General features: G+C 33.7%; 3 protein-coding genes across 5 annotated transcripts; 2 read left to right on the top strand and 1 right to left on the bottom strand.

The window, feature by feature from the left end:
* LOC148176830 (uncharacterized) lies at nt 1-3,116 on the top strand. Of its 2 annotated transcripts, XM_088033106.1 has the most exons (4): nt 1-197; nt 242-401; nt 450-625; nt 670-3,116. In XM_088033106.1, exons 1-4 carry the CDS (start codon nt 62-64, stop codon nt 690-692), a joined length of 495 nt encoding a protein of 164 aa, XP_087889232.1. In that variant the 5' UTR covers nt 1-61; the 3' UTR covers nt 693-3,116. The 2 variants fall into 2 exon arrangements, with proteins under 2 accessions (XP_087889232.1, XP_087889231.1); XM_088033105.1 differs by having other exon boundaries at nt 450-3,116.
* Nucleotides 3,117-5,912: 2,796 nt separating this feature from the next.
* Nucleotides 5,913-7,695, bottom strand: LOC148176829 (uncharacterized). The gene is made up of 3 exons (XM_088033063.1): nt 7,511-7,695; nt 7,319-7,461; nt 5,913-7,273 (listed from the first exon to the last, which is right to left on the bottom strand). The coding sequence occupies exons 1-3, from the start codon at nt 7,589-7,591 to the stop codon at nt 5,959-5,961; spliced, it is 1,539 nt and encodes a 512-aa protein (XP_087889189.1). The 5' UTR covers nt 7,592-7,695; the 3' UTR covers nt 5,913-5,958.
* A 2,364-nt stretch (nt 7,696-10,059) lies between these two features.
* Nucleotides 10,060-20,078, top strand: LOC148176828 (telomerase reverse transcriptase-like). 2 transcript variants are annotated; one of them, XM_088033057.1, is made up of 3 exons: nt 10,060-10,206; nt 17,595-17,699; nt 17,748-20,078. In XM_088033057.1, the coding sequence occupies exon 3, from the start codon at nt 17,755-17,757 to the stop codon at nt 19,573-19,575; it is 1,821 nt and encodes a 606-aa protein (XP_087889183.1). In that variant the 5' UTR covers nt 10,060-10,206; nt 17,595-17,699; nt 17,748-17,754; the 3' UTR covers nt 19,576-20,078. The 2 variants fall into 2 exon arrangements, with proteins under 2 accessions (XP_087889183.1, XP_087889182.1); XM_088033056.1 differs by having other exon boundaries at nt 10,060-10,217.
* The last annotated feature ends 1,602 nt before the right edge of the window (nt 20,079-21,680 follow it).

Genomic DNA, 21,680 nt, shown 5'->3' with positions numbered 1-21,680 from the left:
TAAGCTTGTAAATACAAGGGCAACTACAATTTAACATAAAATATATAGACAAACATTAACGATGGACCTCTTGAAATGTGCAGACTTTTGGGAAAACGTCGCTAACAAACACAATGAGACCCTGAAATCGTTGGATGAAGACGTCGTTTCGTTGCACGAGTGGCTAAAGACCCAAACTCATCTTCCCGATCTGTTGGGTGAGTGTTAAATATCGCTACCTCAGGCAGTAACTCAGTTTCAGACACTAATTGTCTTCGCAACTTCTTGATTCTAAACAAGTTCAGCGTGGAAATAGCTAAACAGAAGATTGACAATTACTTTACTCTGCGAAAGAAATTTGAAGATTTCTACGGCAGTTGTCACCCAAACTTGGAATACAATGCGTATTTGTGTAAAATTGCGTAAGAAAATGGAGAAAAAATTGAGGAATGTTTCTGACGGTCATTTAGGTACGTGGTGGTTTCTTCGAAGCCCACGAAAGAGATGTACAGAGTTTGGTACTTTAAATTGAAGGACGAAAGTTTGCGCGACTGTTTTGAACCTTTGCCACTGATCAAACGGTTGGTAACAATGCAAGACGCGCGACTACGAGCGGATGTCATGAATGCCCAAACTCTTCGAGCGAGTAGGTACAGCACCGGAAGAACTATCACTACTCGTTTGTTTAAGATCCACGTAGTCGACAATGTTAACACCCTCAGAGAATTTTTACCAACTGAGCTGTTGCCGGCAGAGTTCGGAGGAATGGGACTATCGTTATATGTATTTACTTTCATTTGACTTGTAACAACCCTGAATTCTTCGTAAGTCTATGGTTCCTCTTCTTCCTTTCTAATTGGCGGTGTGTTATCTTCTTCATTTTCTATTACTTCGTTTTCGTCAGATTTGCTAAACTCGATTAATTCTTTTTCTTGTTTTTTCCAGTTACTGTTGCTCGTTTCTTTTCTATGCTTTTCTGTCCGCAATCTTCGTCAAACCCGTCTTGCAATTTCTAGTTGTTTTGATGATAATGGTTTTTACTGTCGCTCATTCTTCCTCTACGCTGGTTTCTTCTTCGTGCTTTAAGTTTTGTTCAATGCTCTGAGAAAATTTTGATTTTATTGGTTCATATTTTATTCTTTTCTTCATTTTTTGTTTTTTTTTTTTCGTTCTTGTGTTTGAATCTTGTTCCGTTGTGGTTGGTTGTGCTGCGTTTGGTTTCTTTTCCTACCAAGTTTTGATTATATTCTTCCTTCCCAAACTTGGCGTTGAAGTCTCGAACCAACATTAGTATGTCTATGCCTGGTATTGTTTTGCATGTTTCTTCTAACTTGTCATAAAATCCTGTGTTATCTTCTTCATTTGCTTCTGTTGCTGGGAAATAGAAATTGACATTAAAATTCAATTGTGTATAAGTGATTTTTCGACGATTTTTGTGAATTACATGCAAATTTCTGTCAATTTCTCCATAATTAACCGTTAGATCTTGCTAAAAACTTTCTATTTGCTGTTCTTCCACCTCTACTTTGCGACTACAGCCTTTAAAACCATCTGTCTATAACAGGAATCATAATTTAGCTTCAAACGTGTGATTTTTCGACGAGTCTTGTGGATTACATAAAAATTTCTGTCGATTTTTCCAGAATTAACAGTTAGATCTTGCTAGAAACTCACTATTTGATGTATTTCCACCTCTACTTTACTAACTCAACCTCCAAAACTGGCTGTCTATAACAGAAGTCGTCATTTGGTTCAAATATTAGTGACTTTTTGACGAGTTTTGTGGATTTTAAGAATATTTCTGCTGATTTCTCCATAATTAACCGTTGGATTTTGCTAAAAACTTACTATTAAATGTACCTCGATCTCTACTTTGCAAATACAGCCTCCAAAACCGTCTAGTTTTAGCAGAAATTTTCAATTATCTTGTTCGACGAGTTTTGTGGATTTTAAGCATATTCCTGCCAATTTCTAAAATAATTAACCGTTGGATATTGCGAAAAACTGAGTAATCAATGTATTTCGATTTCTACTTTGCGAATACTGTCTCCAAAACCGTCTATTTTTAGAAGAAATAGTCATTTAACTTCAAATATAAGTGATATTTCGATGAGTTTTGTAGATTTTAAGCGTATTTCTGTCGATTTCTCCATTATTTACAGTTGGATCTTGCTAAAAACTCACTATTTAATGTATTTCGACCTATACTTTGCGAATGTAGTCTCCAAAACCGTCTATCTTAAGCAGAAATCGTCATTTAACTTCAAATATCAATGATTTTTCGACGAGTTTAGTGCATTTTGAGCATATTTCTGCCGATTTCTTTATAATTAACCGTTATATTTTGCGAAAAACTTGGTATTCAATGTATTTCGATTTCTACTGAGCGAATACAGCCTCTAAAACTGTCCATCTTTAGCAGAAATTCTCATTTAGCTTTAAATAAAAATGATTTTTTAACGAGTTTTATGAATTTTAAGCGTATTTCTCCATTATTAACCGTTGGATCTTGCTAAAAACTCATTATTTGATGTATTTCGACCTCTACTTTGCGAATTCAGCTTTGAAAACCGTCTGTCAATAGCAAAAGTTGTTATCTCGCTTGAAATGTAGGAGATTTTTCTATAAATTTTGTGCACTCTCTTCTATTTTGATTTATTTTTCCTATCTTATTTCTTGGAGCGCTAGTATGTCCAGTCTGTATTCATTCATGCTATGGTATCTTACTTCTCGTTTTCAAATCCAGATAATTTTTAACACTGCTCTAACAATTCTTTAAAAGAAAAATGACGGATAGTTAAACCCTTATTTTATCATTTTGAATGATCATTTTTTACATAAATTGACCGCTTCGTTACCCAAACCAAAAATTTAGGATGATTGTATGGCAAATGATGACTTTACTCCGCAACTGTAAAACCTAAGCATAGTAAACTCTTTATAGAAACGCTCCACCAGTTGTTTGAACAACATTCAGCAGTGCTGTCACGTATGGCCACAACAACAGTGAATGAGAGTCTTCGACCCCAAAAACTGGAAATTGACGCCTTCAGTGTTTACGGGAATTTCAAGAAACTTGAAGTTGATTGAGTGTGCAATTAGTTTACCTTGTTCTAATTTGCATTATTAAACGTAAACAAACATGTTTTTCTTTAATTATAAAGTTCAGTGGTTTCAAAGTTCGCGCCGCGCCCTTTACTCCATTTGGCGCGAAATTTGAATTCATTCCACTTTGATAGTCACTCTCGCAATTATTTGTATGATTTTTAGTTTTATAAAAATAATCGAAATTTGTCTATCGTGCAAAAAATATTATACGCATCACGAACGCTTCGCTCCTCGAAACAATTGTCTTCGATCGGTAAAGTGTCCTTAATGTTCTTAATACTTAATATACTATAAAGAAACTCGGCATCTCTCAGTAGATAACTGAGACAAACACTCGCTGCCAGACCTATAAACACTTCTTAAGCAAATATAATTTTTCTAAGTATTTCTCAGTCGATAATTTTAAAATTTGGCAAGGTTGATGTTTTATAACCAATCTTTAAGATTTTTAAAGACTCTAGTCAAGCAAACACAAATTCTACAAAATTAGAAAATTCATGACTGAAAGAAGCTCGGTTGTGATGTAAAGAATGCCATAGTTTCGGTATTTCTTAGTCGATAACTGTTAAATTCAGTGACGTTATTCGCCTAAGCCTACTTGTTAAACCTGCCAAATTTGACAATTGTAGACCTTAAAAACTTCTTATACAAACTTTGAAATTTGAGAGTTGCCCAAAAACCCAAAGATGTTTTAGTATATACTAAAACATCTTTGCAAAAACCCAATGGTGCCATAATTCCGATATTTCTCAGTCGATAATTTTGAAATTTGGTAAGGTTTTTCTTTTATAGCCGTTCTTTAAGACTTTTAAATTTGAAGACTCTAGACAAAAAAACACAAATTCTACAAGTTTAGAAACTTTATGAGTGAAAGAAACTAGACTATGATGTAAAGAGTACTATAGTTCCAGTATTTTTCAGTCGATAACTGTTAAATTCGGTAACGTTATTCTCCTAAGACTGTTTGTTAAACCTGCCAAATTTAAAATGTGTTGACCTATAAAGGCTTCTTATACATACAAACTTTGCAATTTAGAGGTTGTCTAAAAGTCCGATCGCGGCAGTAGGTGCTATAGTTCTGGTATTTCTCAGTCGATAATTTTGAAATTTGGCAAAACTGATCTTTTATTACTGTTCTTTAAGACTTTTAAGTTTGAAAAGCATAACTAAGCAAACACACATTCTACAAATTTTGAAACTTCATGAATAAAAGAAACTCGACTCTAACATAAAGAGTGCCATAGTTTCGGTATTTCTCAGTCTATAACTGTTAAATTCGGTGACGTTAATTTTTTAAGGATGTTTGTTAAACCTGGCAAATTTGAAAAGTGTAGACCTATAACGACTTCTTTTTTACAAACTTTGAAATTTGGAGGTTGTCTAAAAGTCCGATCGTGGCACTAGGTGCTATAGTTTCGGTATTTCTCAGTCGATAATTTTGAAATTTGGCAAAATTGATCTTTTATAACAGTTCTTTCAAACTTTTAAATTTAAAAACTATAGCTAAACAAACACAAATTCTACAAATTTTGAAACTTTATAAGTGAAAGAAACTCGACTCTGACATAAAGAGTGCCATAGTTTCGGTATTTCTTAGTCTATAACTGTTAAATTCGGAGACGTTATTCGCCTAGGTCTATTTGTTAAACCTGCCAAATTTGAAAATTGTATATCTCTAGAGACTTTTTATACAAATTTTGAAATTTGAGAGTTGTCTAAAAGTCCGATGGTGCCACTGCAGGTGCCATAATTCCGATATCTCTCAGTCGATAATTTTAAAATTTGGCACAGTTGATCTTTTATAACTGATCTTTATGACTTTTGAATTTGAAGAATACAGCCAAGCAAACACAAATTCTACAAATTTTGAAACTTCATGAATGAAAGAAACTCGACTCTGACATAAATAGTGCCATAGTTCCGGTATTTCTCAATCGATAACTGTTAAATTGGGTGATGTTATTCGACTAAGTCTGTTTGTTAAATCTGCCAAATTTGGAATTTGTAGACCCGTACAGACTTCTTATAAAAAAATTTGAAATTTGAGAGTTGTCCAAAAGCCGAATGGTGCCAATCTTGGTGCCATAATTTCGATATTTCTCAGTCGATAATTTTGAAATTTGGTAAGTTTGTTCTTTTATAGCCGTTCTTTAAGACTTTTAAATTTGAAGACTAGACAAAAAAACACAAATTCTACAAATTTGGAAACTTCATGAGTGAAAGAAACTCGGTTGTGACGTAAAAAGTGCCATAGTTCCGGTATTTCTTAGTCGATAACTGTTAAATTCGGGGACGTTATTCGTCTAGGCCTATTTGTTAAACCTGCCAAATTTGAAAATTGTAGATCTCTAGAGACTTTCTATACAAACTTTAAAATTTGAGAGTTGTCTAAAAGTCCGATGGTGCCACTGCAGGTGTCATAATTCCGGTATCTGTCAGTCGATAGTTTTCAAATTTGGCACAGTCAACCTTTTGTAAATGATCTTTAAGACTTTTGAATTTGAAGACTATAGCCAAGCAAATACAAATTCTACAAATTTTGAAACTTCATGGGTGAAAGAAACTCGACTACGACGTAAAGAGTGCCATAGTTTCGGTATTTCTCAGTCGATAACTGCGAAATTCGGTGACGTTTTTTGTCATAAAGTGTTTGTTAAAACGGCCAAATTTGAAGATTGCAAACCTATAAAGACATCTAAAAATTCAAAAACTTATGTGTTATCTAAAAACCAGATGATACAACTCTAGTTGCCATAATTCTGATATCTCAGAATTTTTTCCAAGATTATTTAATAATTGGGATTCTTAGAGGCCATTAATAATGATTTCTTCGCAAAAATAACTCTTCATTTAAAAAAATACAATATAAATCTAATACAATTTAACTTCATACGAGATGACCTTTTTATGGAACTCGCTGATGGGAAGCCGATCCAAATACGTATAAAACTGCCTCGAACTCTTCATATTAAACGCTTTAAAAAAATGCTTCCGGAAAACGTCTCTTGCCAGCTCTAACAACAAAGGAATTTCACGCAAGTCTCTTGGTTGGACCAAATTTCGCTCGGCTCTTTCCCTATAAAGTTTCCTGAGCTTGACGTGCGCAAAGTAACTCACTAATTCGTCCACACTGTCCTCTGAGTATTTTTTAGGGTTTTCGAGAAACACCCCCAAATCTGCATTGATATCACAAATCAAAACCGGCATAAAAGTCTTGAATCGTGACGTCCAACCCGACTGTTCTATATCCATTTGTAACAGGATTTTAAAGAGTTCGCAGTACCCGTAATGTTTGTAGATTACCACCAATTCGTTGTCGGTGATCCTCATGTTACAACTCAACAAGAAACAGTACTGTTTGGTGAGGGCAGACTCCGACAGTTCCATCATACATAAGTAATTACAGACTTTAATACTAACGAGATTGCTGATGAAGACGATGAAACTTGACCCGACGAAACTGTCCCGGATCAAATCTAAATTAATGAGAGGTATCACCATATCGTGCCAAACTCCTTCACATAAGTTTAGATCCCAGAAGATGTCTTTTAGAAGAGCCCCGAATTTTTCCAACACAACTTGGAGTTCGTTTGTAGACATTTTACACAAGCTCGCGAAGAGTTCGTGGGCGCTGAACTCCTCAACTTGGGGCTTCACGGACAGTTCGACTAAATCGTAAAAGAGTCGAGGATGGATTTCTGCGAGTTTCAGTATGACATCTAGGCGGACTTCCGGGCGTAAACACTCATCAAAAAGGTGCCAAAAGAGAGTCTCTCGCACGATTTCAGAGGTCTGGGTGAAAACGAGGTGTTCAAAGTGTGACATTGAAGGTTCGGCCCCCATCATTAGTAGCATTAGGAAGAGGTCATGGTTTCCATAAAGTGCCATTTCTATGGTGGTATCACCTTGGTCGTTACAAATGTGAAAATTGACGCCTTTTTCTATTAACAGTTTTGCTGTTCTCCAGTGGGATCTATCAAGGGCACAGTGTAGAGGCGTGTTCCCGCTATAGCAGACTTTATCAATGGAAGCCCCCTTTTTAACAAGCTCATATGAAAAGTGCTCCTGCATCCAAATGTCATTACTAACAAAACCTTCAAGAGAGATCACCAGCGCTGTGTCCCCGCAGATTTCATACTCCAACGGAAAATCAGGAAGTGACATCAAATAATCGAAGACTTCGACCCTAAAATTGTCCTACAATACGTGAAAATTCGTTCAAATTGTATACTTGTCTCGTAGAATTGCGATTTGTAAGAGATTATAACCCGACTTGTCCGTTACATTGTACCATTCGGGCGAATCTAGCAAGTCCTGAAGAACTCCGACTTGATTCTGCACCACGGCTGCGATTAAACGGTGTTTCTTGTGAATCTACAAAAATCAGAAAGGAATTGAGGTTATGTTTCTATAGAAATTTTACAATAGGGGGCCCTTCCAAGTCCAGGAAGTACTCCAATTCGTACTCATCAAACTGGTAGTCGTTTGGGTCAAGATCAGACATTTTAGGGCACAATTCGCAGGTTTAATGAGTGCACTTTTTAAAGTTTGGAAAAATCTGACAGGCAGGGGTGCCAACCTGTTTGGTTGTTTTGGTTCTTTATCTAGGGTCTTGTGTTCAACTGTCAACAAGTCACTGGATAGAGTGCGGGCACTACCGCCTGTAAAGTATGCAACCTTCCACTATGAAGGATCAACAAACTGTGCAGTATTTAATTATTTTTTACTATGTTTTTACTATGGTTACGTTGAAATCTGTTAATATGTATTATCTATACTGCCAATGAGTAGTAATTGATTATTTTAGGACACTTTTGGCGTAACTAGTGGTCCAAAAACGCCAACGAATGACGACTTTCTAAATTTGATATTTTAAAAATTGCAAAAAAGTTACAGGCGTTTGTTGCTTGACAATAAAAGTTAAAATAAAATTGAAATATCTGCAGATTAGACGAGAAAATAATACAGTGCTTTGTACAGTATGATTCAATAAATTTTTGATCAACCCTTCTGTGGAAAACAAAAAAAATTGAAAACGTTATGGCGTAGTGAACTTCGCATAATAAATTTAAGTTGTCATTTGGCTGTCATTAGTGTCATTACTGTCAAAATTGAAAAGGTGTTCACCGTTGGAAAAGGCTTTTGCTATCGCGTCCTATTTTAGAAATGGTGCCAAAATGTGAATGAAAAAATGGGTGGACACAATGAATCACCCTAAAAACATTAAGTTGTGTTTTTGAGACTGTGAAAACTCATGTGCGCGTGCAACCACTTTTAACATTTTTTTTATTAAATACACTTGTTTTCTGTTCGCTTATCTGTTATTTATTTGTTTAGAGAAGCAATTGCACGTTGCACTACTGGTGTTTTTTATCCATGCTGTATTTACACTGTTTTTAGTAACATAACCTCAAACTTCGGCCTCAACATGTTTACGGTTTTCACAAGAGCGCAGACGGCCACCAAAAACTCAAATCTCTTCAATACCAATAATCAGGTTGACAGATGCAGCTTGTTTCAACTAAGACCTACGTTTTCCATGTCTTTTGTTTTTCAGAGAAGGGCTGATCACAAATTTTTTGGGTCATACTGTACTTAAAATGAATAAGCTTTTATCTTCCTTAATTTTAGAAGAATGAATTTGTAAATGAAAGATTGTCCATGAGTTTTTGAATAAAGTGAACCTTTCCTTGGAATTTGACATCTTCGATTTTTGAGAAAAGTTGCTCAGAATCCATTCCTTACAAAAGTTCGACTTAAAATTCTTATTTCGATTTTTTTTAAATATTAAAATCTTAAAATTCGATCGTTTATTATTGATAATTAAATATTATTATTTTGTACAATTTTATGTACTACTGCATAAAAGAACTTATATATGTGATAAAATAAAAATTGGAAATTTTTCGTTTAAAAACTCCTCATTTGATATAAATGAATTTAAAATTCGATTCTAAGCAACTTCTCTTAGAATAATACCTAACTTTTAGAGATATTCCTAACGCGAAGTAAATTAGAAGAAAATAGCTTTATTTAAAAAATCCTAATAGATTGAACTTGCCATATCTGCTGTATTTAGTATCATCATGAATTTTGCAAAGTTGCAAGTTGCATATATCCCTAAAAAAGAACTTTACGATTTTATAAAAATTTAACTTAATATGCCAAAAATTAACAGAGATACCAGCTTGTATTCTGGCTGAAATTAAACATTTACCAATCACTGATCAAAATTATCATTAAGGAAATATATTTTAAGAAGTTGCAACCTAACTACAATACAAAAAATAGGTAATTAATCACTGCATCTTAACAACGCTTTCAATGGTATTTAAATAGACCGGCACGGTTTGTTGATCCTCCAAAGTGGGAGATTGCATACTTAACAGGCACTCCATAGCCTCCAAAATGACCCAATTTTTTAACAGTTTTGGTATTCGTGTTTACCTTTGCTATTATCTACGTACAAGTACATTTAAAAAGTAAAATTAGTTTAGACAATAATGTTCTGACAGCTCTGCAAATTTTCAGTACCAACTTCGAAATTTCAAGTGGGAAATTTGAAATTTTACTTTTTTGATTCGATTTTTTTAATAATCCCGCAATTACATTTGATCCTAAAAACGGCTTTCGAATTAGGAACCTCTTGAAGCACAATCCACTATTAATTTAATTTAATTTAATTAGGCGTTTAGGAGAGCCGGAAAAAAATAAAATTCAAATTTCCAAGTTTATTTCCTAGTAGTTAAGATCCGCGGAACACCCGATAAATTGGGGTAATTGAACATACAAACATTAGTTTCTGGCACAATTTAATACATAAATATGTCGCAAGACTCCGAAATTTATTACTAACCGGCTTGGTTACTTAAAAAATTCAAAGTGTTAACTGAAAAAACAGTTTTTGGAAGTGGTTAGAGGAACATGTTGTCTTTCATAAGTGACTTTACACTTAGCCGCTAACTTCACACAAGTGTCTCAATTCCCGCGTCTACAATGCAAAGTCAAAGCTTGTGGTTAGAATTGCTAAACGAAAACTCAAAGATTTACTTGTTTTACCCTTTTATGTTTATGTAAATCAGTCTAGTTTAAAGTGGGCATCTTCATTAAACTCAACAGGTTAGTTTAAGGTAGGAACAGAGATTCATTTGATAAGAAATGAGGTTATGTTTTTGTAATTCTAGCGCATTTCTGTTTTTCTTTCTTTGGGTTGTTTATTTATTAAAACCTCGACCGTTTTCGAAATTTGTTATAATGGGATTGTAATATACAGGGTGTTAGGTGATATAACCACCAAGGCTATAACTAAAGGGGTGATGAAGACGGTTTTGTCGAGTTACTTCAACTTTTAAGAGCTCTAATAAGATTTATTAGGCCTTATTTGTAACGAATTTTGCAAAGGACTGCGGGACTTTGGATCAAAGTCATCCTAGGAAAGGTTTTGATAACGTCAAACTAACAGTGGCGTACCTAGGTGTCTCGTATTTTATAAAATACTCATTTTGGACATTTGTTAAAAATTTATTTTCTCTTTTTTAGAGAGATAATTTTATTACTTTTGAAAACGGTTTTTTAGATTTTGGTCTTTTTCTTGGAAACTGGACCTGCTAAACGGTTTATTTTTAGCAACCGTCTGTTATTATAGCCGCTTTATAAAATAAGATTAATTTTAAATGATTTAAATTTTAATTAAGACAAATAAAATTAACATTTTCAAGAAAATAGTGTCATCTGCAATGCCAAATCAATTTCTTCAGTTATCTTGATTTTTAATTTTATTAAAATGCGTTCACAAATAACAAAGATATTGAGCTCGAAGTCTTGGGTGATTACAAATTAAAAATTATAGATTGAAATTGTAAATTACAGATAACAAATTATAAATTACAAGTTACATATTATACAGGGTCCAGCAACACTTGTGTCCACCCCCAAAATCGTCTTTAATTTGAAAGATAAAATTTTGAAAATTTGCATGCGCTCACAGTTGACAAAGCTCTAGAAGCTAACGCAAAAATTTGTTTTTTATCACTGATGGTTTAGGCGTCGTGAGGGTTTGTGATATCAACTTTTAATTTTTTATTTTTAAAATAAAAACTCAGATATTTGTATCACAGTTATGTTGAAAAAAAATTGAATTGGCGAATATTTCCGCAAAAACTCAAAAATCGCTAAAAATTATACTTCTTAAACCGTGATAAAAACAAATTTTTGCGTCAGCTTCTAGAGCTTTGTCAACTATTAGCGTATGCAAATTTTCAGAATTGTAATTTTAAAATTAAAGACGATTTTAGGGGTATTGCCGGACCCTTATTACAAATAACAGATTTACATTATAGATTGTAAATTATAAGTTACAGATTACATATTAAGGCCCAGTTAATGATCTCACTGCAGCGAACTTTTTAGGACCACAAAGTGACAATTTTGGTCCATAGAGTACTGCGTTAGAGCTAGCGGCCAAATTTATTCAAATTGATGCATTACGAATTGTGAATTATGAATTACATATTACAGATTGCAAATAACAATTTACAGATTACAAATTTACAGTTTGCAACTTCAAGTTACAGCTAACAAATTACAGATTAGAGAATGCAGAATGCAGATTATTTATTACAAATTCCACATTACGAATTATAACTATCAGAATAACAGAGTACAGAAACAAATTTCAAATTGAATATTATAGATAACAAATAATACATTAGAAATTAACAAATTGGAGATGATAAATTAGAGATTCAAATTACAATTTACAGATTAGACATTATACAGGGTGAATCCGAATAAAGTGCAAAAATTTTAACCACAATATTAGACATCGCTCTAAATCATAATTCTGCAAATAAAATCGAAATTCGAATGGGGCACAACCCCCCGGATTACCCGTTATTCGACGCTAATGTAACTGAATTTAAACGCTGTTTCCCAAAGACTGCAAAATCCGTTCGAACAAAAAACGTTAAACGTTTAAACGTTTAAAAACAACAATTTTAAAAGTACCTTTGCGAAAAATTAATTTGTTTGAAATAAATTGGGCCTTCAAAAAGGCTAATCTTTATCTCGATTGGTGGTAAGGTCACTTTTCCCGACTCGCTTTGTGGATCAAACTGAAACTTTAATTAGAAACGAAATAATAAAAAAGTTACCTAAAGTTGTTACGAAAAATTACCAAATGGCCTTCATTGGACCATCCACAATATCATCACGCCTATAAACTCAGTTTCACTAGTAAGCAAAACACTTTTTTTCTCCAAACGTCACAAAAAGTCACTATTCTTTAGTCGTTTTTAGACAGTAAAGTAGTTAGTTTTGTTATAAGTAATGAAAAGCGTTCGTTGACTTGGAAACACTTTTGCTGCCTAGGCAGAAAAGGTAATTTTTCTGACGGTTACTATTTGAGACTGACATTTTCTATGGCACTTGCCCGATCTTAACTTTGAAACTCTTTGAAACCAATATTTTTCACAGTAAATATCATCATCATGGCTACATGCATAGTATTCCATGTTTATAGTTCAATTTGCGTTCACTCATTGTCGGTCGTGGAACTGAATTTAACGTTTGGAGAAAAAGTAGTATTTGTTATTTGGCCGAAAAGTGGCTTTGCTGTCTCGAAATTTTGCATACGCTTCGCCTTGCTACTGCAATTTGATTGCTCGACAAAAAGTACCACTTTTCTGCCGTATAAAAAAATCTACTATTATAGCTATAGGTTAATCATAACCACAAAAGAATAAAAAATCTATCTTAAAATAATCCAATTTTGAACAATTTGACACTGTAAAACCTTCATTTCTCGATCACGATTTATGTTGAACTAACTGGAACTCCGATAAAAACATTTTTTGCCACTTGTTTATTAGCGTTTTTCTTCCCAACACTCAACCCATTCCGTGGCATTGATAATGGATTCTCAACCTACCTCAAAAATACACTTAAATCAGTGTCGGACAGCAATTTCTGCAGAAAACTTTAATCATTTTTTCTCGAAAACGTTGACGTTGCGTATAGCGCGAAATTTGCCCATTGTGTCAAACTGCGTTCTCTTGTATTGAGGTTAAAATCTTTGCACTTTATTCGGGTTCACCCCGTATATTCTTGACTTGCCCCGGTTTGCTAGTTTTAATGATTTCAAGCAGGTGTGAAAAAAGGTGTGAAAAAGACTTGTCAGAATGACACTAACCGGCACAGAAAAAATAACAGAACAAAATTTAAAGAATGCTTTTGGGAAACTCGAAAAGGCGGCGAAAGGTAAAGGGCTGATAATAATTATCGATAATAAAACAAAATGGATGATAGTGAGAAGACCATGACCACGAAGAAATGGGGAAGGGAAAGTCAAAGTCAAAACAGAAAGTGCAGAGTACCTACGCCTGTATTTAGAGTAGTACTAAAATTCAATTATCTGGGAATGGAACTAACAAACACTGGTGAAGGAAAAAAACGAAATCCAATTTAGAGTCAATAACGGCAACAGATGTATGGCAAGCCAAGCACACGTAATTAAGATCAAACATGATGTCAAAGAATGCAAAAAAGAAAATATATCAAACCATAACAAGACCAATGGTCACCTATGAGTGCGAGGCATCAAAAAGACAAAGAAGCTGTAGAAATTTTCAAACGAAAAGAGCATATGGTGGAATAGAAGTAGAAGGTATCTGGCGAGGAAGATCAAATGGAGAACTAATGAATTTGTATGATCAAGCTTCTATAATCAACATAGTCAGAGCACAAAGAATCACACGGCTGGGACAAGAATGAGCGATGAAAGACCAGCCAAGCAGGCATTAGTGAGAGGAATATCAGATGGAAAGTGCTTTCAAGGTGTCAATCAGGCCAAATTTTGGAACTGTACACTAATGTTGACCAAACTCGTGCCTATTCTTACCGTTGATAAAATCTTCTTTTTGATTCCTTTAAACATTGCAATTACACATCATATCCGCAATTAATCAGAAAATAACGATGTGCCCCTCACCGCACTGTGCACTTTGATGTAAAAGGAATGTTTTTGCGTAAAGTAAAATTTTGTTTTCTTCCTAATGAAGACACAGAACATACAGGTGTCCGGAAAGTTGCGCACCACGGTAATACTGTTTCATCGGACAATGCCATAGATCACCGGAAAAATGTTAAAATAAATCCATGTCTTCAATTTTTTAACATATGATGGATTGAAAATTAAAAGTTTAATGCCAAAATTAAGGATTTCTGTGCAATAATTTTAGGTTCAAATGAATTTGTTACCTAAAGGGCATTTTGCGCAAAGGCATGGTGCAAAGAAAATCGGAAAAATCTTGTAAGAAATGCCTGAAAACTGTTAACAAGATTTTTGAATCAACAATCTCGATCAGTGTGGCATCGTTCACTTGAAACCATAGTTACATTACTCGTTTATGAGCCGACCTGACTAATGCCAACAATACATCAGCAATGTTACTAAGGCTTTGAATACTAGAAATTTAAATTATTGGGGAACAGTTCAGCAATGTTCCCATTTTCCTATTTTTTTGGTACTTTTGCGAAAACAGAAAGTTTGGAATTTTTTTTAACATTTTTTTGGTACTCTGGGGGACCACCCAATTACCCCCTTTCAAGGTGGTGCGCCACTTTCCGGACAGCCTGTATACGTTTTGTCATTTTTCTCATAAATTACAAATGATGAAATTTTCTTTCCGAAATAAGAATCCTATAATCTATTTCAAAATCGCTAATTGGAAAATAGTCACAATACAAACGTACAATAAAATTTTGCATTTACTTTATGTATTGGACAATTATTTCCTACCAAAAATACGAAAAAAGAAGTGTTTTTACTGTTTTGTTTCCAATTTTTTTAAGCATACTTTGGAACGGCGACAATTCAATTTTATGTGGATCTTTTATAAACATATTTGGTGATCTAATAGTCATAAAAAATTCTCAAAAATGTTTGTGGAAATATTTTTGTTTTATAATGCAAATTTAATTTATTTTTATTGAAAAATCGAGATATTTCAGATATGATACAATTTAGGTATAGCACGGTATATACAAGTGTTTATAAATGTTTCTAGCATCAAAGGTGGCTATGAACTGTCAAAGAAATTTGCCGCCCATTATAAATGTGGGTTTAGATTTTTCAACTGACATTTGTAGTTAACCTCAATCATGGAACAAAGTAAGTTTTCAGAAGAAATCTGTTCTAGTTGTGGTTTAAAACCTGAAAATCAAAAACTTGTACACAAAACTTTAACTGAGACGTCGTTGACGAAAGTAACATTATAAACAATTTTCAAGATAGTTATATTCACTAGGAAAACAAAGCGACAAAGTAGTGCACGACAGGAATTCCAAAGCCACCCTTGATGCTAGAAACATTTATAAACACCTTGTAGAAAGTGATCTTTAATTGTCATATAGAAATCAAAAATGCAATAAAATATAGGATGTTCTATTTAAAATAAGCAAGTTAACTGCTACTTCCGGAAGTGTCACAGTGTGAATCTATTTATTCAATTCGTCTTATCCGCTTACTTTTGTCCCCAAAATTTCAAATTCTTATCATTTGCATTTTCTATGAAAAATGCCAAAACGTACATATACGTTAGGGTTAACCAAATAGGACTGCATAATTTTTATTAGATTAGAGACAAATCGCTTTGAATTTTAATAAATTGAGGATTTCGCATATAACTGTCGTGTACCAAAGTAATAAAAATCCGACTTCATAAACTTAAAAAACTGTCCACAGGTTTTGAGCAAATGAACTTACCAAGATAAGAAAAAAGTAGGCAAACGCTACTTACATAAGAACCACAAAATGATAAAACGGGCACAAAGATAACTAATTTCTTTGCGCAACGGTTCTGAACAATGGTCATTTACTTAGAATTCAGCAAAAGTAGACATTACCAGAGAGGAGTTAATTGAAATACAAGTCATTTTGTGCCGCGGATTTTGAAGCTCCGAGTCAAGTACGACATTTTACTGACGACTTTTGTATAGAATTTTTCCGGAAATTGTAAAAATACCGAAATATTCAAACAAAATGTTTGAAAAATGATGAAAAAAAACAATAAAAATATTTAAAATTTTTGAAAATTGAAACATCTTACCACCAACTAAAAATTTTCAAGGGGTGTTTTAAAATTACCGCTTACAAGTTTCATTTAAAAACATCCATGTTTTCTTTTACGTGTTTATGGTTAACTTGTACACATTTTATCAGTTTTTGTCATTGTTCTGCACTCAGTTAGGGACACCTGTAGTGTAGGTATTTTCTGTTAGAGCAAACTCTGGCAATTTTGACATTACAACAATGAAATTTGCAGACTTTACTGCATTTGAGACATTTATCAACTGCCAAATTACAAAAATTTATTACAGCAGTCAACAACTTATGGAAAAAATTCTACTGGAAAAGTCGAAAGTCATTTTTAAAGTGGAATCGCTTCCTGTTTCCTATCCTTTTTGCTCCATTAGGTACGGATTTAGAGAGATTCTTAAATAATTATTTTTTAAGCTTCTACTAAATTCTACTAATATTTATTTTCTGCACTTTTTTTTGAAAACTTGCAGTGTTATGGGATTGCTCGACACTGTTTTGGAAAGCTAATTTAATAAGCTTTCTAACGAACTAGATGACGCATCGTCAGTGTTTTCCATAATATTTTAAAAAAACTGGTCTCACGTCTCAATAAAAACTGTTTTTAGTGAATTTCATATGCAATTTTGATTATAACTCAAAGAATTATTTCATCGAGAGCTTTACCTTTATAATGACGTATTACAAAAAAAATCGAAGAAAAAGGTTCAAACAATTTTAAAAACCGTTCGTTTTTCGAAATTAGCATAAGTTTTCTCAAATATCGTGGCAGAAACTAACTCTCTCGGTGACCATTCCATTGACATATTATTGAATTTTTATGACCTTGCAAGGTGTTTACAAATAATAGAAGTGAACGTGGGGTAATAAAAAAAAACTTATTTTACAAATATCTCTGAGTCCTGACCTGGGGCTTCGGAATTAGAATAGAATTCTACTTAAGAAATGACTTTCCGCAGTACAAATTTTGTTCAAATTTTTTTGACTAGTGTTGTTATTCGTCAAACGAATAAAAAAATCTTTTTTTTTTTAAATATTTGAATCATTAACTCTTCAGTATGTGTCACGTTTTGGAGATAAAATCATGATTTTGTAAAGGAGCGTCCACACCAAAGCAGCACAACGCAAGTTTTGAGTTTTTTGAAGTGTTTATAAATGTTTCTAAAAATTTCGGTGAGTTGCTACTTCATTTACCAAAAGTTCTTCTATGTTGCTTTGGTGTGAATGTGCCTTTAAACGTCATTAAAAAAGTAATTTAATAACCTTTCCAACGAACTCTGAAAGTCGTTGGTAGAGTCAGTTTAAGATATTTGAGAGAAAAATGTAATTACATCTTTACTTGTTACAATTTGCGAAGTAAACAAGCGAACTCCAAAAATGTTCTTAGCCTTAACTTCGATTCTCATTATAGAGATCACAGCTTCGTATTGGCACCATGGGTAAAGGGTAGAAGGAAGGGTTTACCACCAACTGGTCGGAGACTGCCAATTTTAATGTAACATATTCAAACTAACATGTAAGTACTCCAAAAATCAAATTTCTTTTTTAAATACTCCCTTTGTAGTCAGAAAATGGATCAAGTTTACTTCCACCTCTCTGTAAAATCGAGAAGAAAATTGCTAAAAGTTAAAAATTTGGACTGCTCCAAATATGACTTAACCCACTTGAGCCGCATTTTTAACCAGATGCTCAAAAACGCACGATTGATTAAGTCTTACAAGCGAAATAAGTCGATTAAAATTTTAAAAATGTTAGACAAAGTAATTCCGGATGAGTACTTTGGAAATGGACATCACCGCAAACGTTTCTACAAGGTTGTAAAACTGATTCTAACCCAGTCTGTCGGCGAATGTGTTTACACATCACTTTTGACCAAAGGATATTCGTGTAATGCAGTGCCTTGGCTCCGTAATATCAGTAATTCACATTGTGAAATGCTGCTTGGGGAGGCCAACATTTGGGTTCTCGACGCTGTGGTCAAACCTTTGATCAGTTTTTACTACAAGCCTCTCAAAACTTGCAACGGCCACGAACTACAATTTGTTTGGTTAAGCGACTGGTGTTCCTTTCAAGCTAGAGCTTTAGCATACCTGAAGAAGTCCGGTGCGCTGGTTGAGGCTGAAGAATCCAGGGGGGACGAAGCTAGAGGATATATGAATGCAATTCCAAAAGGTCCTCTCAGTGAGTTGAAATTCCGTCCAATCGCCAGTAGTCTTCACACAGACAACAGCCGCTTTCTAAAATATTTAGTGAAGAAAATTTACGCAGCAGCTCGAGACATGAAGAATAATTCTTCATCTCTGTATGAACAATGGGTTTCTTTCTTGGAAAGAGCGGCCGGCAAGGAAATCCACGGTGTTAAAATGGACGTGGAGGACGCTTTTGGAAACGTGGAAATTAACGGTCTGGTTAAACTAATTGAGAGGACTTCGACGCGGTTCCTGAGTAATCGCGAAAAAAAGTTCCTTGTGAACTACGTTCAAAACCAAATTGTTTTTTTCCAGAGAAAATTATATCAGTGTAACCGCGGACTCATTCAAGGCGACGTCCTCTCGGCTGCGTTGTGCGAACTCTACATGACATACTATGACACACAGTACTTGGGGAATTGGGGCGACGACTCCTTCTTCCATCGAATTGTTGATGACTACTTCTTCTGTTCAATTGACTCGTCCAAAGTCCGAGATTTTGAGAACCACCTTCAAAAAGTCCATACAATCAACACCAAGAAAACAGTATCTACTTTGTACCATCACCATGAGGTCCCATATTGTGGCAAAATCTTCAACTTCAAAACCAAAGAAGTCAGAAACTTGTACAACTTCAAAGACGGCTTCGAAATCAGACACAAATTCAAACTGTGGAACGTGCGGCGGCCGATTCCTCAAAGCAATGCGAGAGAGTTTTTCACCAAGTCTCTCACATTTAGTCTCATCAGCACTTGTTTGAGTAAAATGCAATTGAACACAGTCTTCAACTCACAGAGGACTGTCCTTGAAAACTTCTTTGATGCTATGGTTTACGTGGCATACAAGTGCGACGCGACGATCACAGCGCTTCGCCGTACCGAAGAAGACTTTGACTACGTTTACGATTTTGTGATGAAATACATAAAACAATGTGCTTTTAAAGCACGCAAAGTGATGCTTTTAAACAAAGGGTCGCTTTGGAAGAAGAAAATATCCTTCAGACTGCTGAAAATCATCGCTTTAAAGGCGTTTCTGGTAGTTTTGAGACTACGGAATTATATTTATAAAGGCTTAATTTTGAAGATCAAAAATGAGAACTATCTTAGAATGGATTTTACACATTTTGATATTGATGTGACGTATTTCCAACAATTACCTGCAAGTTTCCGGAAGGTTAAGATTAGCAGGAAAGTTGGAATATAATTTTGTTTTTGTGTTTTTATGCGTTTTAAAGTTCATTGTTTATTATAGTTTTATTACACGTTTTTTCTACCTGTTATGCTTTTTTATTTCCCTTGGAAATAATAGAAAATTAAAATTTCGTTGGGATTTCTCTTAACATTTCAATTTCTTTGGATTTTTTACATTCTATTTATAGCCTGTGTTGTGTTCTTTGAACTTTGTAGATTCTTTTCGTATTGCCTTTAAATTTTCTTTTGATTGACCATAATTTAGATGATTTTCAACCGGAGAGAAAGTAAAATAATTCTTAATCAATCTCAGATTCTAAGGATATTCAAAAAATAAAAAAAATATTTAAAAGAACGCTAAAGTTTATACAAAAATCCAGAAAATCCATAATAATCATTAGGGAATATTAGAAAATTTTGTAGAAACGTCTGTCTTCTGCAGAAATCCGCATTAAGCTTCAAATGCGAGTGATTTTGTGAGAAATTCTGTGGATTTCATGCACATTTGTGTCAATTTTTCCAGAATTAATGGTTGGAATTTGGTAAAAACTTACTATTTAATGTATTTCGACCTCTATTTTTCAAATATAAATGATTTTTCTACGATTTTTGTGCATTTCTTCCACATTTCTGCCAATTTTTCTATGATTAACCGTTGGATCTTGATGAAAATTCACTATTTCATGTATTTAGACCTCTTACCTTGCGAATATAACCTTCAAAACCGTCCATCGGTAGCCAGAAATCGTCATTTATCTTCAAATATAGGTAATTTTACGACGAATTTTTGGGGGTTTCATGCACATTTCTGCCGATTTCTCTATTATTATTCGTTGGATCTTGATAAAAACTTACTATTTAATGTAGTTCGACCTCTATTTGCAAATATGGCCTTCAAAACCGTCTGCCTATAGCTGAAATTGTCATTTAGCTTCAAATATTAGTAATTTTTCGATAAATTTTGGGGATTTTAAACGTATTTCTCTCAATTTCTCTATAATTAACCGTTTGATCTTGCTAAAAACTCACTATTTAATGTATTTTGACCTCTACTTTAAATACAGCTTCCAGAACCGTCTGTCGATATTCAAATTTAGGTGATTTTTAGACAAATGCTACAATGCTTTAATTTTCAGGTTCTTATTTTTCAAAATACAGTTTTTTTTCTGAAACGGATATTTACGGATTTCGAAAAAATTTCAATTTGCCAATTAAAAGTAGAGACATCAGTTTTCAGAATTAATATCTGAGTGCAGTTTTTCGGTTATTTCAATTCCAAAGTCCAAAAAGTCTAAAGGACATAATCATAACAGCACAATCTTATTTAAATTCCAAAAATGCTTAAATAATGCCGATGAATGTAAAAAAAATCTAATTTATCCACAAGAAACAAAGAAGTAACGAATCCAAAAATGAATAATTTATTTTAAAAGAACAAAAATTTGACACAATCAATAGATCTCTCAACTTACAATTCAAAATTTTGGATTTTGAGTTCTTGCTATTAAAAAAATCCTAAATTTTTGTTCAAAAATCTTGTAATTTAGACATTTTTAGGCTGCCGTCTTTTTTTAAGGTTTTTGGCGACATGTAAATATGCCAGAAAACAAGTAAAAATGTGCATTTAACAATAAAGAAGACATTTATTTACGTGTCGTCTTCAGATTCAAATGAGCATGTTGAACACAACAGATTAACCAATAATGAAAAACAATTAACTATTACATCATTTTTTCATAAACAATAAGTTTGTTATCACTTTATTTTATAGGAAAAAAAAAATACTTATCGACTATACCATTATTTACACCTGATAACTCTTGAAAAAACTTCTTATTATCCGACTTTTTCGATTATACGATCTAATGTCGGTCCACATTAGGTCGGATAATCGGGAGTCTAATGTATATATTTTTTTGTTTAACGGTTGGTATCGCACTGTCATGTCATAGTCTGCTAAACGGCGCTGTCACTATTGAAACTTTCACTCAGACTTCCAAACAAACATTTTTTGGCCTTGTGATTTAAATTACCGTTAAATTTAACAGAAATAGACTACCAAAAAATTATTATTTGTTGTGCGCTGTAATTTTGAGCACTGAACTGTACGAAAATTTT

Source organism: Gnatocerus cornutus, chromosome 3, assembly GCF_029298725.1.
Source record: "Gnatocerus cornutus isolate USDA-ARS CGAHR chromosome 3, icGnaCorn1.1, whole genome shotgun sequence".
In the NCBI taxonomy this organism is placed as follows: domain Eukaryota; kingdom Metazoa; phylum Arthropoda; class Insecta; order Coleoptera; family Tenebrionidae; genus Gnatocerus; species Gnatocerus cornutus.
This window is presented reverse-complemented; position numbering and strand designations above follow the sequence as displayed.